The sequence below is a fragment of the Phoca vitulina genome, unplaced genomic scaffold, assembly GCF_004348235.1.
Source record: "Phoca vitulina isolate PV1807 unplaced genomic scaffold, GSC_HSeal_1.0 scaffold6, whole genome shotgun sequence".
In the NCBI taxonomy this organism is placed as follows: Eukaryota; Metazoa; Chordata; class Mammalia; order Carnivora; family Phocidae; genus Phoca; species Phoca vitulina.
In genome coordinates this window covers 50,776,306-50,795,146 of record NW_022589709.1, presented here as the reverse complement: position 1 = coordinate 50,795,146, position 18,841 = coordinate 50,776,306, and the positions used below count along the sequence as shown (strand labels likewise).

At 42.7% G+C, this 18,841-nt stretch overlaps 1 protein-coding gene and 1 non-coding gene across 3 annotated transcripts; both read right to left on the bottom strand.

The window, feature by feature from the left end:
• Positions 1-17,413, bottom strand: ZBED3 (zinc finger BED-type containing 3). 2 transcript variants are annotated; one of them, XM_032404157.1, is made up of 4 exons: positions 17,278-17,413; positions 11,238-11,388; positions 9,682-9,806; positions 1-9,029 (listed from the first exon to the last, which is right to left on the bottom strand). In XM_032404157.1, the coding sequence occupies exon 4, from the start codon at positions 9,013-9,015 to the stop codon at positions 8,308-8,310; it is 708 nt and encodes a 235-aa protein (XP_032260048.1). In that variant the 5' UTR covers positions 9,016-9,029; positions 9,682-9,806; positions 11,238-11,388; positions 17,278-17,413; the 3' UTR covers positions 1-8,307. The 2 variants fall into 2 exon arrangements, with proteins under 2 accessions (XP_032260048.1, XP_032260047.1); XM_032404156.1 differs by lacking the exon at positions 11,238-11,388.
• On the bottom strand, positions 11,495-11,632 carry LOC116632514. The gene has a single exon (XR_004299450.1). It is a non-coding gene; the product is annotated as a small nucleolar RNA SNORA47 (small nucleolar RNA).
• Positions 17,414-18,841: the final 1,428 nt, after the last annotated feature.

Sequence of the window (18,841 nt, the reverse complement as noted above, 5' to 3'; positions counted from 1 at the left end):
CCACCCAGGCGCCCCTATTGGGAATTTTAAATGAGATAAGGCCTATGTGGTACTGAACAGTGTCCGGTGCATAATAAGCCTTCAAATATTAGCAGTTATTAGTGTTATTATGCCATGCTACCAATAGCAAGGGCACAGTTGTAGGAGAAGCATCCTGGAGTGAGTATGGTGATTATTGAAGTCAGAGGAAAGGTGAAGGGTGGGGTGAGTAAGTGGATGCATCATCTTCATTCCTTCAGGTGATGATAGGAGGTACACTTAAACGAGTACTGCAGAATGAGCAGGAGACTAGTAGATGATAGTGAGAAAGGGTAGAAGGGTCTTGTTAGGTGACCCTTTTGAGGTCCTACTCAAAGAAGGGGTGGATTCTGCATGGAATGAAGCCATCTGGAGAAGGTGATAGGGACATCCAACAGGCCCACCCTGGCTCTCAGTACACTGTAGGAGCAGGAGAACTATAGGGAGAACTGCAAAAGGGACTAGATTTCAGATGGTAAAATCTTCGAACAGCATGCATTCATTCAGCAGATAGCCTTGAGGAACTTAAAGTCCGGGCACTATGCTAGGCACTCGGGATACAGTAATAAATGGGACAAGACTCCCTGTCATCTTACATGTGTTTTTAGATAGTATTTGTAGAATGTAAAGGCCAAGTAGTCACATGAAGGCCTTGATAGTTCAGAGTATTAATCCAAAGCAGTTTCTGTTCATTTCAAAGTTTTTGCAAAAGCCAAAGCTCTTGGGGTGGAGGGGAAAGGAGCAGTTTGTGTTTTTCAAATGTTTTCAAGTCTTCCCCTAAACCAGAATTTTTAGGAGAATCTTATAAACTCTGCCCTCAGAAAATGTTTCTTCCGGGTTTTGGATGTATAGACAAGAGTAAAACCTTACTGAGGCTGCAGCCCCTCATTCAGTTATGTGTCTCCTCTAGTTACCTGGGCACAGTAGTGACTCTGCCAGCTCAAACCCTGGGTTTTTTGGGTCTGAGTCTGAACAACAGATCACTGAAGTACCAAAAAAAAAAAAGAAAGAAAGAAAGGAAAAGCAACATGAATCATGTCATTGGAAATTGGAGTTGATGGAGAACATGTAAATCAGAAAGTCCCTGGAGGAAGTTAATGTGAATGGAGGCAAATGACTTCCTCCTGCTTGAGTAAGAATGACTTTTCAGAAATTCTTCAACAAAAAGCTAGCTTTCTTCATGTGTTCAGATGCCATGGTATTTCATTGTCCAAAAAGCAAGAGAGGGAGAAGTTGGTAAAATATTGTTAAATGTATTTAAACATGTGAGTGTGTTACTTAGCCTTCAGTTACTAGTGGACTGCAGAGGCCAGGAAGGTTGCCAACTCCTTCATCTGATCATTACTTATCTTGACCAAAGGCCCAGGAGAATATATACTGAAATAATAAAGCTTTCATTAGCATTAATGCTTTTCCTTAAAGCCTTTATTTTAATACTATGAAATCAGATTTCAGAGAATGTCATAATTAAAATTTTCATAAAAAGAAACATTTAATACTATTTAAGTATGTAATGACTCCCAGTGCTATCTGAATTAATTCACATCATAAACCCACTAAAGTGGACTTTAATGTCTACTAGGACCATGTTGCCTTTACTTAACTTTCATATATAACACTATCAAGGCCAATTTATGAGCCACACAAAAATAATTATTGCTTTATTATAATCACACCTTATTAACCAGAAATGTTTTAATCTGGTTCTACCATATTTACCAGTCTGGGCTCTGAATAACTGGCAGCTCTTTTCAAAAATCAAAATTTTCCTGGAAATACGAGTATTTGCCAACTTAAGGATGCTTTTAAGAAGGAAGTTTTTAAGACTCTGAGAGTTACTCTGGAAGAGGAGTTCCAGAGACATTCTAAGCATAGAAGCATTTTTGGAATAACTAGTCTTTCAAGGTAACTACTTGAAGGGAAAAGTACTTAGATGGATAGGGTTTGATATATTTACTTGTAATTTTGGTCAAACTAGTTTATAGTCACAAGTCATAACGAGTTCTGACTGGATTGGCTCATTTGAGAACTCAGGTATCTATCATGAAGGAAAATGACTTGGCAAACCTATGTGGCTTGTGAGCACCTGCTCTCAGCATTCATCCCAGGGAACTTGCTCTTTCTGAGATCCTTTGGCTTGATTTTGAGCTTCTATTCAGATAAGTAAGAGAGAAAGAAAGAAGTCATAGTTACTGAGTTTAAACTATATGTCAGAATTTACCCAAATATCTTAATCATTGTAACAACCCTGTAAGGTATATATTATCCCCATTTTACTGATGAGGAAACTGGGTTTCAGAGAGGTTAAGGTGGTTGCCAAGGTGACATGTAACATACATGTTTGGAAGCTTAGATTTTTTAAAAAATATTTCAACATGTTTATTAATCGTAGTATTTGAGTATTGTCTTTTTGGGGGGAAGATTAAATTTTAATTCATATCTGACTCCAAAGGCTTGACAACTCAAACATCACCACCTTCCTAGTCAATCAGATCCTAGTTAGTGCACAGATATTTAAATGTTTAGTTCTCTACACTATGGAGGCCTCTGATTTTCCCCCAGAGGCATCCTTCACACCCACCTTGCAGGGATCTGTCTCAGAAAAGTCTGTGAGCACTCCCTGCACTAGGCAGATTTATAAGGAGGGGTGGGGGAGATTAGGACCCCCATTAAAGTATTGATTTCTGGGGAATAGGGGCTCCCCATCAAGCACTTTGCCTTTCTCACATACCTCCAAACCTAAGCCAGGCAGGATACTGCTGTGTGGTAAGCAGATAATAGATCCCCCACCCTTGCCCCCCCAGCAAATGTCTATATCCTAATCCCTGGAAACTACCAATATGTTACCTGGGAGGGAAGAATTAAAGTTGCAGATAGAATTAGGTTGCTAACCAACTGACCATAAAATAAGAAGGGTCCATTTAATGTGGATGAGGGTAGCAGAGTGATGCAATGTGAGAAAGAATGGCCCTTGCTGACCTTGACAGAAGGGGCCACAAGCCAAGAAATGTGGGCAGCCTCTAGAAGCTGGAAAAGACAAAAAAAAAAAATCTCCTAGAGCCTCTAGAAAGGAACATAGCTCTGCTGACACTGAGTTCAATTTCAGACTTCTGACTGCAGAATTGTAAGATAATAAACTTGTGTTGTTTTTAGGACTGGGTTTGTGGTAATTTGTTACATATGCAATAGCAAACTAATACAATGGCCAACCTCACTTCCTTAAAAGTCTGGCTTACCCCCAACACCAGAGCTTGTGGGTGGAAAGCAGCCAACATCAACCCAAGTGTCAGTAGGCACTCCAGCCAGGATAGCACTGGTCAAGAGGTGGACCAGAAGGGAGGCCTGGGAGGAAGTGCAACTTTTTGGCCCCAGGTATGACCGGGATCCATGGATTGAGTTCCAGCCTCCAATCTGCTGTTGTCTTTCAGCAGGTCACTTCACCTTGTTGAAGTGTATGGCCTCATTTGTAAAATATGGAAAATTATACTTGCCCTGCCTGCAGGGTGTCATGAGGACAAAAGAGTGGGTACAACAGAGCATACTCATAATTGCTGCACACATCTTCCGTTCTAGGGAGTGAATGATAGAGTTAGTACTTCACTACTATGGAAGAACTTTGATACACTCCTATTATTTTTGAGAATAAGCATGTCACTGTCAACATTTACTTCTAAATTTGCAGTGACCCAAGAAAATCAATTAAACCAAACAACTCATTGACTCAAAGGCAGTTGATGTTAAACTGTATTTCATGTAATCATACCATGTTGGAGCCAAAGAGGACCTTAATGATCACCTCATCCATTTTGCAGACAAGCAGATTTAGGTTGTGGAAAGGTAAGAAGTTCAAACCTTCAGAACTAGAATTCCCTATTGAGTGGCAGCAAAACAAAAGTCCAGTCTTTATGAGTCCCTTCTAAGATGTTAAAGACATGGACAGCTATTTAAAATAGAAAGCCCAAACCAGTTCTTCCCTCTCCAGCTCCATGGATGACAGCTTAGGTGTATAAAGGGCTCTAGCTGTTTCAACTTTGGTTGTCAGTGCCCTGCTTTGCTTCCCCCTCCTCTCTGCCAAATTTAAACTTAAAGAAGTGACTGATCACTTTACATCATGGCAGGAGTTCAGGAGTTGGGTTCAGGGCATTCTGCATCCCCATTCCAGCCATCCACCTCCCACTGTGTGCTTGCTCTCAAAGGCAGCACGTGGGTGGCGCTATTAGTAAGCCAGTCACAGAAGTCAGAGAAGCCCTGCTGATCTAGGCAAGGTGTGTCACTGTCACCCATCAGCAATGACAGCTCTCTGTGAGTTGACTGGGTCACAGGCAGAGAGACCAGTGCAGTCCCCATAACCCATCTCTACGTCCTCTGGAGGCCAGCTTGGCTTATTGGTCCTGACAGCCCTTGGGCTTTGACAGATGAGCCAGCAGAAGTCTTTAAGGCCAAAGAGGCACAATATCTGTTGAGGTTGGAGTCAGGTGACCACCATAGCCACTATCTCCTGATAGTGGGCAAGCCACTCTGGGGCTCATTTTTCTCTTCTGTCAAATGATAGTGTTAGACTGGACAAGGGCTGCATTTCTCTCTAGGCTTCTCTGAAAGTAGGGATTACAACAGTCCTTGTGTTGGGTTTTGTTTATTTTACCTAAGAAAGTGGAATGCTCATGGTCAGGAGTTCTCATTTGAGGAATGTAAATTTTATTTTTGATTATAAAAGTAATTCATGCTTGGTATAAAAAAAGTACAACAGTACAGAAGTATATAAAGCAGAAAGTAAAATCTCTTTGCTTAACTCCCACAGCCAGCACTAAGTTACTAGTCAGGCTAACTATTCCCCCGTCCCCTAAACAGGCTATTGGTGCTCCCATTATTTATCTTTCTTGAGGAAGCAATTGCGATTCTAAAAGTCAGTCTTTGCTGATATTAATAGTTCTAACAGTTGGTGAAATAGAAGAGTAACATTTGCAGATTTCTTCTAAAAAGTTCAAATTCCTCTTATAGCCCAAGTTACACATCCACATGAAGTAGTTATATTTCAGTACTTACAGAAATAACATACTATTTTTAGGATAATGTAAAGATTGTGAAAGACAGAAGAATAAAATACATTAAAATGTTTGTAGCAGTTTTATTGGTGACAGGAGTTTGGGGGATGTTCTGATTTCTTCCTAGATTGGGGCATTGCATTTGTGTTACTTGGGTAATGAAAAACATTTTAAGAAAAACATTCCTGATAATGACATACTAGTAGTGATATACTAATTTGGATTCAAACCAAACAGCGCAATAATGGATACTTACTAAATCTTTATTGACTAAACAGCTTAAATTATTACTGCTATTTCCTTCTAAGCTATTTTTTTCTGCTATGAATTCTATTCAGAATTAAAGATAAATGAATAATTATATTAGTAACTGTGGGAAAACTAACTTGTAAAACCTTCAAAACACTGAGTTCAATGCCTCAAATTTATTTATTGGGCAGCTATTATATACAAAGTACTGTGGGAATAGAAGGCTAACCCAAGGGCTCAGGTCTGGCAGGAGAGGGAAGACAAGAACCCATAGAGTCATATGCCAGATGGCCTGTTCGAAGTGTTATGAGATTATAAAATGCCAAGGAGTCCAGAGAAGTAAAAAATCATCTCTAAATAAGGAGTAATCAAGGAAAACTTCATGCAAGCAGTTGAATTTGAGCTTGGTCTTTGAAAATGGGTGGAATTCTTCATACTCAGAGATTGAAGGGGCCTTTTAAGTGGAGGGAAGGCAAACAGGCATGGAGGAGCCAAGATGAGGACATGTCAGGAGGAACAAGGAGTCCGGTTGGGCTGGAGCATATAGTATAGGTAGGAGAGGGGACAGATAAGACTGGCAGCAGGGTGGGGGCACTTGAATGTCAGGCTACAAAATCGAAGCTTATTGATGATGGGTGATCTTGGGGTGCCTTTGAGCAGGAATTGTGATATAATCAGTGTTGGCTTAGAACAGTTCCTTTGGTCAAGTTGAGTGTTAGGAAGGGGACAGTTGGGGAAGACAAGGATGGGAAGATGAACCCTAGATGAATGATAAATGAGGCCTGAGGTTGACAGGTGGCATCAGAAGGAAGACAAATGTGGCACTTTGTAGAAACAGGAACTTAGGATTCAGTGACAGGAGTTCAAATCCCACTCTTGCCTCAACATTACTTAGCTCCCTGAGCCTCTCTCTTCCTCTGCAAAATGGGCATATGTCATGGGGTTACTGCATGGTAGGCAGTTATTCTTGTAAGCTCAGCACAGCTCTGGCACATGGTGAATGCTCAGTGCATGTTAATGTCACTGACATATTACCTGGAATGAGAGGGAGGAAACTTGGTGTCAGCTCAGTGACTAGCAAGGGAGACAGTACAGCAGCCAGGAACCGCATCTGGAGGTAGAGACTGGATTTGGATCTCAACGCTACTTACCAGCTGTGATCTTGTAGAAGCTACTTAACGCCTCTGTATCTGTTTCCTTAGCTGTAAATGGGCATAGTATTAATACCTCCTCAGGGAGCTGCTATGAGAATGAAGTGACGTAATGCATGCAGTGTGCAGTTATGTACCTGTACATTTTAAGAGCCCAGTAAATGTTAGTTCTTGGGTAAGGGGTGGGAATGTGGAACTGAACAGATTTGCCCTTTCCTCAGCAGTGGCAGGATATACAAGTAGAGGGGGAGACACGCAGCAGGGGGTTGGACATGAGGGACTGAACTGGGAAGAACACTCAAGGCTGGAGTTAGCCAGGAGTCACTGGCACAGAGGTAGATGAGCCAAGAATGAGTGCATAAATTGGCTTAAGCAAACAATCAGACAAACCCAGAATAAAGGACATTCTATAAGACAGATGGCTGGGACTCTCAAAAATGTCATGGAAAAAAAAATAACAAGGGAGCTGTTCTAGACTAAAAGAGACAAAGTTATAATCAAAAAGTAATGAATGAACCTTGATTGGACCCTGGTTTGTTTTGTTTTGTTTTAGAAAAGATAAGACATTTCTGAGACAATTGGGGAATTTTGATTAAGAATTATTTTAGAGGCTATTAGGAGATATATATGGTGAAATACTTCTGGATGAAATGCGATGCATGTTTGGGGCAGAGGGCCAAAAAATTAAGGCAGAATATTAACAATTGCTCAGTCTAGGTGGAGGGTGTATGTGGGTGTTCATTGTACTAGCAAGACAAAGGCTGAAAATAAATCATCATATTCAGCTCTTAAGGGTCCAGGGTAGGATGGGAAGCTGACCACTAGTGAAGAATTGACGTATGGGAGGAAGTATAGGCAGCAGGGATAACTGGCCCCCCCTTGGATAGTGTTCAGTGGGGGCAGCCTGTTGCTGAGGAAGAGTAGTCTGGGGAAGGGAGGGAATAAGTCAGAAGAAAGGAGAAACAATAATGGAGCAAAGGTCCAGTAACGGTGGAAGAGGAATGGATGGGAACAGAAAAAGAGACAGAGGTGGCCCCAGATGGGAGGGATGCCTTCCTTCTACTGTGGCCCAGAAGCGAGGATTGTGGAGATGTGGGAAACCAAGTTCCCTTCCTAATGAGGGAGTAGGTCATGTTTTGCTAGTAAGGGAGTGTGAGGTGGGAAAGTGGGGAAACTCACTACAGCTGACACTGGGTGTGAAACGGAAAGAAAACAGCTGGGGTGGGACAGGGTGCACTTGGTATGGTTTGCAAGCTGGGAGGGGAGTACACAGGGGTTCGCTCAGACTGCGCCAATGAGGCACTAGAGAGGACAGGGTAAAGAGCCGTTGTGGAAGCTAAGTGGCCCCCTTTTCAGAACTTCGTGCTGGGCAAACCAATTACCAAAGATTTATTCATTGGGAAAGGAGTAAAACTCTTCTTGGATAAAACGCTTTATCCTCATTTCCAAGCCCCCTCCACCCTGGGTTGCCCTGGCTGGTGTACAGGCACGTAGTATGATAGTCTTTGGTACACAAGGAAGTTTCTGTCCTTTCAAAGTCACCGCGGTACGAGACTCCGGGTGACCTAGTCTCACGAAGTTGCTCGAGCTGTCATTCCAAAGGCGGTGGGAAGAAAACCTGCTCCTAAAGGCCAACAGCAAAGGAGGCCACTGGAGCTTGTGCTCCCAGGCATCCTGGGGGGGCCACGGAGCGTTAGTGATTTTTGGTTAGGCCTCCGAAGCGCTTCTCAAGGGCCTTTGGAGATGTCGGCGGGCCTGAGATTCAGGTCCCAGGTGAGGCCGGTCCGCGGACCACACTTGGAGTAGCGCTGGCATGGGAGGGACTGGGGTCGCAAAGCGGCCACAGCCTACAGGAGGACCTTGGTGATTATGAAGCCGTCCCTCTCCCCCTCGGGCTCTTCTTTGAGCGGAGTCTGCAGCGGGGCAGAGGCGGCGGCCAAGGCGCCTTCGCGGCGGCTCACTTCCCGCAGCCGCGCCTGCAGCGCCTCCCTCTCGGCCTGCAGCTCCCGCCGCGCCTGGGCCGCCGCGCGCTCCTCCTCCTGCAGGGCCCTGCGCCTCCGCTCCAGGGCGCGCTCGCCCTGCTCCACGGCCGCCTCGCGCCGCGCCAGCTCGCGCTCACGCAGGCTGCAGCGCACGGCCAGCGCGCGCATCTGCTCCAGCAGGCGCGCCCAGTCGCCCTCGGCGGCCACGGCGGGCCCGGGCGGCGGCGGCGGCTGCGCCGGGCAGGGGGTGGCGGGCGGCGAGCGGCGGGCGGAGCTCTTCTCCAGCTCCCGCCGGTGCGCGCTCTTGAGGTGCCTCCACAGCGCCGGGGTGCCCGCGTGGAAGCCCGGGCCGCGGCTCACCTGTTCCCCGCACAGCCGGCAGGTGGCCCACTGGCCCGCGGCGTGGCCCGGGCGCGCGGGGGCCAGATGAAAGTAGCCCCAGGCCTCGCAGTATGGCGCCCCCAGGCGGCCGGGAGGGGCCGGGGCCAGGCCGGGGCACGGGCCACCCCGCGCCGCCGCGTCGTCCGGCCCGCCGGTGTCGTCCATGGGCGCCGTCAGCTCGTCACTCCGCATTCTCTCCGCCGCGCCTGCGTTCCGAGGGAGAAGGTAAGGACAGCCACCCGACTAGACACACACTCGCATGCACAACTTCGGCGGCCAGAGGTGGCGGCCTTTTTGTTACACATAAAAATCCGACGGTTCGTTTGCGGGTACCTGGGTTTCTTTTCCTACTATTAACGGTTCAGTCCTCAGGAAATGTTAGCCCTGTCCAGCCCTTCTGCCCGTAACTAGGAGCGCTCTTCAAGATCAGACGGGTCCCCAGCTCACAGGTACTGATACTAAGGAAATGGGAAGCACCAGCTAAGTAAGTGCTGTATGTGTGAGTTTTAACTAGTCTCCTTCGCTCTCTTTTAGAAAGGTTACTCTTCTCAGAGTAAGAGCTTCATTTTGTTTGCTGCTCTCAGTGTTAGGGAACAAACTGTTGGAACGAGCCAAAAGGAAAGTCTTGGGAACGAGCGATTTGTTCCTTAAACTTGAGGGGTGTAAGTGCCCGTGGTGAACAGCCTTTTAAAGACCTTTCAGTGAGGAAATTTTTTTTCAAAATACAAGTCTCTGTTTTGTGACTTTAAAAACAATGTGCTTATGAGGAAAATGGCAGTACTAAAAAAACACTAAAATGTTTTAAAAATATACATACTTAGGAAAACAAATATACAAAGCAGTTTTCTGAATTTTTACCTTTAAATTAGTTGGTAGGCCATGTCCTGTGGGCCTTGGGGGTCCCTGTCATTGCCTCAGAGTTTCCAGCCAATGTCAGTTGTCAGGTAGCATGAATCCTGAGTTCTAAAGAACCATCAGCAGTGCTAGGAGTAAATTCAGAGGACAGGCAGTGAGTTAAAGAAATTCAGTCAACAGCCCCCTAAACAGATACCAGAATACTGGCTAGCACCATGTTATTCTAGTGTTCTTTTTTTTTCTCGCCCTGTCATAGTTGCTCCAGTTATAAAACAAAAAGAAGTTTTCTGTATTGCTCATCCCCTCTATATATTTAAAAGATAAAAAGCTTTGTCAATGCTTTTAATTAAGGAAGGAGATAAAAGTAATAGCTTCTTCTCTGTCCAGCAAATATCTGTGGTTGAAAGGATCCACACACAACCCAGTGACTATCATTGCAAAGTCTTTCCTATTAAAACAGTTTATCACAGAAATAACCTATCAAACAAAAAGGGATAGAAAAGGTGAAGTTTATTCTTCGGGACGTAACTTCACAAAGGACCAAATGTGTAATTCTAAACAAATTTGTTTTGAAAATTTAAAAATAATAAGAGAGCACGTGGCAGACTTGGAGGTCTTCTGAGAATTTATTTCAGGGGGAAAATCAAGGCCAAGATACATAGTGAGATAGCCAGTGTCCACTCGTACTGTCAGGTTTTGAACCAACAGCTGTGGAGATGATAAAGTTCCAGAATCTCTTTTTTTTTTAACGTAACTGGGAATGACAGAAGACACAGTTGGGAAGAGGAAAAATAAGTTGCTATAATAGTAGTAGTGTTTAGTGTAAGCTTTTATTTCAGTTGCTAAGAGTCTTGTTACAGATACGTTACAGTTTTCTAAATCTCATTTTTCTCCCCACCAAGCTGTTCTAGTCAGGATCAGGCATCACGTTAAACATATCACTTATATTTTTCAAAAGGTCACAAACTTACCAGAATCATCAAAAAAGACAAGTACCAGTCCTCTTCTAACAAAAGAATTAGCTATTTACATATCTTGTGATACAACGGGCACTGATTTGAATATAGTTTCTCATGAAAGCCAATTAGTATAAAAAGTCTTTGGAAATTAAAAGGCTACATTTCCTGCAAGAGATTTACTAAATCCCCAAAGTCCCCAAAGGGGGAGTAATAGGATGAGGAGGGGAGTTACAATTTTCAAGGATAATTTTTTTTTTTTATGCTTAGTAAACATTATGGTTATGTAACATTATGGTTAGTAAACAGACCAGATTTTAGTATTAGAAACTGTTTTTGGTAACCTAAATTTACCTAAAATTTTTTCTATTTTTTTTTTTAGAATTTCATTTCTTCTATATTAGAATCCTCTCTTTACAGAGTTCCTTTTTTTATTACTAGATAGACACAAAGGGGAGAGAATAGGATTATGAATTCTTGTATTTTTATAAATTAAAAGAGATTTAAAGGTTTTCTATAATATCAAGACTATTGCTTTGCATTCTGATAATGCTTTCTTGAGCTGGGGGTTGAAAACTATATATAAGCTGCAGACTGTCTTACCTGTGCCAGAGTCTGAGAGTGATCATTACTGATGTGCCCCTAAAAGTGCCAGGGTGACCAATTACTGTCATGCTTTACCTCCCTGCAAGATGTCTCTGGGTTTCTTCAAAATCTGGGATGCCCAGAGGAGTGCCACATACATGAATGCCATCTGTCATAAGAGCGAGGGTGGAAACAAGAGTGAGAAGCACTGATTTTGATGTGTTAATCCTTTAAATTTAGTGGACTGCCTCATCTGAGCCAGGGACGCAGCACCGTAAATGTTGGCCAGCACAGCGCTGCCCCTCCAAGGGCGGCAGAGGGACATCCTCTGCCTTGGCAGGCCTTCACTCTCGGAGGTCTTAACCAGTGGAAGGCAGCACAGTACTGAACTGCCTCACCTTCTCAGTCCTCCGCACACAGCTACATCCTGGCTCAATACAGTCTTCTGTTCAGACTAAGTATCTAAACAGTGACCAGCAGTCTGTGGCCATAGGTCATCATAGCCTTCCTAGTTCTGCTGAACAACCCCTGGGCTTGTTTCAACTATCCCTACAGTACAGAGGGAGAGAAGCCTCCTAGTCAGCTATCTTGGCTTGGGAGAGAGGCCTCAGCAACTTCAGCCACAACCCTAATACACAAAGAGCTCTTACAAACTGACAAGAAAAAGACAAACAACCCAATAAAAAAAATGGGCAAGAAATACGAGTAGGCAAATGACCTAAGAACAAAATCAGATGGCCAAGAAATTTGTGAAAAGATTCACATCACTTACATTCAGGGAAGTGCTATTAAAGTAACAGTAAGGTCTCATTTTAGATCCATCACACTAACAAAAACGAAGAGGTCTGTCAGCCAAAGCTAGAAGGGAGGAAAAGAAAAGGGTATGTTCATGCATTACTAGTGGAGATGTGGAAGCTTTTAGGAAAGCAGTCTGGCAATTTCTGTTAATTAAAAATAGATATAATCGGGGATTCCCTTCTTGGGAATCTATTCTGTAGAACTAAAAGTACTAATACATAAAGTAATATGTATTAGGATGTTTATTACAGTATTATCTGGAATGGCAAAAAACTGGAAGCACGGGAATGCCTGTCAGCTGGAGAATGGCTGGGTAAATGATGTGTGTTCACATCTGGGAATATTGTGCAGCCATTAAAAAGGGCGGATTGGAGCTCTGCTAGAAGACCTAGAGGGATTTCTGAAGGAACTCTTCAGGGAGAAAAGCCAAATGCAGAAAAATATGTATAATATGATGTCATTATTCTTAAATAATATACAGATCTGTGTAGGATATATAAAGATTATATATATATATATGAAGAAAAATGAGGAAGATACACTGTCGGTTGATGAGTGGCAGCTGGTGTGAAAAGAGAAAGGGAAGAGGTAAACACAGAAGGAAGAGTAAAAAGGTCCTAAGAAAGCATGCACATTTGTGGATACATTTAGGTAGACTATATATATGGCAGGATCTACACATAATGTGGAGAGCGAGATGGAGTCACTCACGTCAAGCAGTGATGTCATGAATGAGGAAAGCAGACAAGGGTGATGAGCTGAGAATAAATATCACTAAAACTCTTCACAGCCTGTTGGCACCCAGAAGTGATGACCAGCAAAGCCAAGAGAGCCTGGATGAACCGAGAACTGATGATCGGTAGAATCCGAAGTCTGGAAGGGCTAGACTGATCAAACTCCTTTAAAAAGGGAAGATTTTTGCAGCAAACTGTCATATTCTCCAGACACTGACCCTTCCACGTCTGACCGCATCAGAAAGGCAACTGCCACCGAAGGTCCTGCCCAATTGATCTCTGAACATAATAGAGATCCTCCCCTGCTTGAACATACTAAGCAGGAAGCACTGAGTGGACCCACACCGGTCTAGACCTCATCTCAGCTGTGTGCTTGTAGACTGACTTTGCATTGGGTTCATTAACTTACCCAATTTTATCTTGTTTGTTATGTGACTTTTATATTGTACTTTGGTTTGTGTATTGTATATGAAGCCAAGGTAAACGCGCAGCGAAATGTCATTGAGTTTGGAATTCTGAACATGCTTTTACAATTATGTTAACCTTGCTTTATGATTCAATAAAGCTGACATTATGGAAAGACACAATCTGTGTATACGCCTTCATAGAGTAGCTCCCCAACAATGTAAATACAAAGTAATTTTCTAAAACAATCCTCAGGCCCGTGAGTCCATGTTGGGCCAGGCAGCCTGAACTACGGAGACTGGAAAGGACAGTCCCGTGAGGCATAGCGCTGCCATCTGGCCCTGGAGGGACCCCAGTGTGTGAGGTTGCTCGGCGTCAGGAGGTTTGCTGGCCCTGCTTGAACAGAAGGAGATTCTGTATACATAAGAGATGGAGGTACCTGGGAGGAATGCCCACCTGCCCCATCTCCCTGGCACAGGCAGGCACTCAAGGGATGCTGCCTTCAATGCAATGAACTTGACTACTTTTCTTAGACCCAGCTCACTAAATCCCAATCTCTCCATCTGTCAAGGAAAATGATAAGATTATCTGCCTCTAAACCTGTGGCTGAAATCTAATAATGCAAATGATCTCGCTTTTGGATTCTCCAGTGCTATAACTTCAGGGCATGAACAAAAAGAAGCTACCAGTATTTACTGCTCAGACACACCCACATTAAGATCTTAGTGGCTAAAGGCAGTGTTATTTCTCTCTTTGACATTGTTATTCAGTAGAGTAGACAGTTTAAGTTGGAAAAATTCTCTTGAGGATTTTTTAATATAAAAAGCAAAAAAGAGGGGCACCTGGGTGGCTCAGTTGGTTAAGCGACTGCCTTCGGCTCAGGTCATGATCCTGGAGTCCCAGGATCGAGTCCCGCATCGGGCTCCCTGCTCAGCGGGGAGTCTGCTTCTCCCTCTGACCCTCCCCCCTCATGCTCTCTCTCTCTCATTCTCTCTCTCAAATAAATAAATAAAATCTTTAAAAAAAATAAAAATAAAAATAAAAAAAATAAATAAAAAATAAAAAGCAAAAAAGAATCACAGATCCACCTTCCCTCCCCAACCAAATTTATTTTCATTTCGTAAACTGACTTTCATGCAAAATAGGTCGCTCCTGTCTCAGGTAGAAAATAATGGGGAGGTCTGGTTACCTGGAGCCCTGCGATACGTATTACTTCTTACCAAGTAACCAAGAAAAACGCACACCTATTAACTACATGGTTAGCTAACATGAAGAAAATGAAAAATAAGAGCTCCCTTAATTTTTTCTTAAACAGTTTTTAAATTACCAGAAAGGTGCCAGTGAATGTGATTATTTTGCTTACAATCCATTCACTCCATCCACTCTCATTCGAATTGCTCATTGTGCACCTGCTCATCTGAGGTCAGACAAGGGCTTGCTGCCTGCCCAGGATGCCAACAAGAGAACCACATATTCCATCCCCTCCAGAAGCTCACCGTCTGGTGGGGAGAGACGCTTCCAGCAATAATTCTGATACATATGCTAAAGGTCAGAGCACTGTTCACTCATGAGGGTGAATTCCATCACGTGATGTCCATACTGAGGAAAGGGTGGGTCTTGGGGGCCCTAACACAAATGTTCAAGCAGACACTCCTGCTTCAGCATCTCTTCCCTTCCTGACCTCCTTCAGGGCCCCAAATTCACAAAAAACACATTGCCACTAGTGCTGACTCTCATAAAGTTCCAATTCTTTAGTCTTATAACTAGGCTTCCAAGCTCATATTTTAAAAAAATATTTCCTGATGCTAAATGAAAGTAGCTAGCATGAAATTAATAGTGGAAATGTTTTAGTCCAATTTCGGGGAAGGGGAAAAAGCTGAGAGAAAAGTAGATTTTAGTTATTTCATGGAAGAGGGGAGAGTAGTATTGTTGGTACCACACCTCTAAACTCTCCCATAGTGAATTTCATTTGAGTATCCATTATCTGGAAGGAATGGTAAATTTAAGCCTGTGGAAGATAATAAATTCACATTAATTATTTCAAACTGCATTTGAAGTTTTATTTGCAGTTCTCCAAAGTCATAGTCTTATAATAATCTATCAGATTAAAACCCAGACTCTTCAGTATCATTTCCCTGAATACCAATATAGAGAATAAGGGAGATCAAAACCCAGATGAATAATTTGTGTAAATATGCGTGTACATACATATAATATATGACTGTAACATTAAGAATCATCCTATAAAATACCCACGGAAGTTAATTTTATTATTTTACACTTATGCTTGAACACATACAAAATATTAGGCAGGCTAAAGGCCAAAGAATGAGGCAATGTTCTCAAAAGGGAATAGCAAATGAACTATAGCTCTGTTTGTCCTTCCACAGCCAAGGCTAATCACTTCAGATGGATTAATCTGGCAGAGTTGTAAACAAATACCTGACTTTGAGCCTGGGTCTTAGGTAAGAAATTCACACTAATGTGAAATCCACACAGACTTGGGTGGAAACAGTAAAAGCACCATGGAGATGGGGGCAGGGATTCCTGTTTGAGCATTTGGCTCCTATTTGGCTTCTCCTCTCCAAAATGAGAAACATTAAGAAAGTCTCATTTACTTCACCCACCAGTAACTTAATCAAAGCAGAACATAATAAATAATTAGCCTTGACAATTGAAATATCAAGGAAACCACAATTCATTCACCTGTTACTTGTCCATCTCTTTGAAATATTAGTTTACTACCATGGATTCATCTATTTATAAACAGATCCAGCCAATCAGAAAAATTAGTCTGGAATCACGAGGCTGAAGACTTAGATGAAGTGAAAAAGCAAAAAAATGCCTCCAAACTGTGAAGTGTGGATACTTAGCTCAGGCAATACAGGGCTAAGTGTGAAAATATTTAGATAAATGTTACACATGGACTGTAAAAAATGTACTGGACCCACAGCTAATTGTATGATGAGTCAGAGATGTTCTCTGAATGTGTTAAGCCAAACTCTTAAATACCTCTACCATTAGCTAAAAGGCCAGATGTATTCTGTTAATGCATTTTTAAAAATGAAAAGCTTCTACCCTAAACTGGACCTTTATTTTAGGTCTACATGACTTTAATACATATGTTCCTCAAAAGAAGGGTGTTGATTCATTTTGTCTTGTAAAACGCATACTTTAATATGAATTACAGGAATTTAAAACTGCTACTTTGAAGTCCTTTGTAATACAAAGAATTTTTAATTGAGAATTACCTTGTTTTGGCTCTTGGCCATTTTACACATTGTTGCATACTTTTTATTGTCCTTTGCCTCAAGCCAGTTTTGGCCAAAAAGAGTGTACAAATAATACATGAACGCAAAGTGCATAAAATAATACCCTAATTATGTCAATTTATTAAGCTTTTTTTACAATAGCTTCTGTTTAACACCATATTCATGTAGTCTGGGCTAATTTGAAGTTTGGATCGTAGTTATTTTTTTCTTTCAAGAAAGGAAAAACAATTTTTTTGGTAAGCTTCGGGCATTTGGCTACTGTCAGTAGTTACAGCAAACTGCTTCTCTATACTCAGGATCAGAAAATTCTTTTGTTTGAGCACCATGGAGATGGGGGCAGGGATTCCTGTTTGAGCATTTGGCTCGTATTTGGCTTCTCCTCTCCAAAATGAGAAACATTAAGAAAGTCTCAGAGAAAGAGCACACTACAGGGCATGCAACCATTTGCCACTGTTAAAAGTCTGACTGCAAAAAGGCAATTTTACTTAGGAGAGCAGATGATTTTCGATATTCTCAAATAACTTTTTTGAAAGGAGACTGGGAGCAAAAACGAGGTGCTGAAAGAAGCTGAACAGTGCCTTTAGGCAGAATCCGGGGCCACATGCATCTTTTATACTAGGGACAACCTGAGCACAGAGAAGGAAGGGCACGTCCGGCAGCCCGTGCGCAAGCCAGCCTGTGATAATAGCGCACAGTGGCGTGTGCGGGTTGCTGGCTCACCTGCGGCCCCCGAGGCCCGGGACTGGTCCCCGTTCCCTTCGCCGCCCCACTTCTCCCCCAGCCCCTGGTGGGCCGCGACCCGCCCAGGCCTCCGGGAGCGCGGCCGCCTGCGTGGCGGCGCACACTCACCCCATCACCCCCAAAGCGCGGCAGGAGCAAGAGGCGGGCTAGAGGTCTGGGATCGCGGGTCCCCTCCAGGATCCTCGCAGACATTTTGTTCTGTGCAGAAACCTCCGCGCGTCTCCCTTAAAGACACAGCGCTCAATTCACGCATCTGGGGGTGAAAGGGGGAGGGTAACATGTGACCTATAGGGGAAAGGGCTGGAGAGTCACTCCTTAGCCATCCAGGTCCACGAGTGACAGACCTCGTTTGCCAAGGTTTAAAAATGATGCAGTTGTTTAGTGCTTTTTAAAAATGTAATTTTTATTTTATACTTATACATTAACCTTCCAAGACCTGGATTCCTGTCTTGAGTCTGAGTGCAGTTTGCATCCTTTCAGGTTCAAGGTATCTGATGGTTCAAGTTGTTAAAAGAAACCCGCCGAACCAAGGTCTGGACAGGGCTCGTTGGTGTTCTAGAACTTAATAACGCTAGTGTATCAGCTTTCGATGGATTATGTTGAGGTAACAACGCCTACAACTCGGTGATTTACAATAAGAAAGATTCATTTCTCAAGCAAATTACATCTGCTACATCTATTCCACTAGTTTCCTTTACTCCAGGCTCCAGGTTGAAAGATCAACTTTTTTGGGGGGATACACTCACTTCACCGTGGGCTGGAACCAACTTTAGGGAAGAAGAGTCCTGATTTGTAGTGTTTGTTATTTCCATGATGTAAATACTCCCACCGTGGCTGATTTCAAGCTACTTTTAACAAGTTTAACAAGTGACTTGCCAAATTTCTGGAAATGTTACAATGAGCTCTTATACACCACCTGCACATGCTGCTCTTAAAACAAAACAGCTCACATTCTGAGCACCCCAATTCTGTTCACATTTTATTGGCCAAAGCAAGTCATATGGCAAAGCTTGCTGTCAATGGGGCCAGAAAGTGTACTCTCAAAAAAAAAAAAAAAAGAAACCTTGCAAGTCGTATAACAATGGGCAGAGATTATATAATCCTTTTAAAAGAAGGACAGGGAATTAGTGATTACAATATTATAATCCACTTTACATGCTTCGGTTCAAGTAATTTATTTTCAACCTCATTTTTTCTATAAATTAGAAAAATGTCTAAGTGTCAAAGTCCATTAATGGAGTTTCTCCCTACCATTCCAAGAATGGTTTCAGAAGAAACCGGTTGGGTATCTTAAAAGGGATAATTTTGCAAAGTGAAAGTAAACTATTAGGTTCACATTTTTCTTCTCAGAAGGACACTTACTGCTGTGGACATCAATTAAAAGAACAGTAACTAGTATAAATGAATCTGGTTAAGTCATCTCTTATTTGTTGCTTAATTCAAAAACAGATTTTTAAAGATTATTGTATCTGGCAATTCTTTTAACAGGAGGCTTTATTACTTTGAATACTTTAAAAATCCGTTTGGCTTTAGACTGACCATGTAATGAGATACATGGTATTTTCATTAGTTCATGGAACAGTTTTTAGTAAGTGCTGGTTATGAGCAAAGCACTATTCTAAACCTGAGTAGGAGTCTGGAGATTCTAGAGATTGTTCAGTAAGATAGTAAG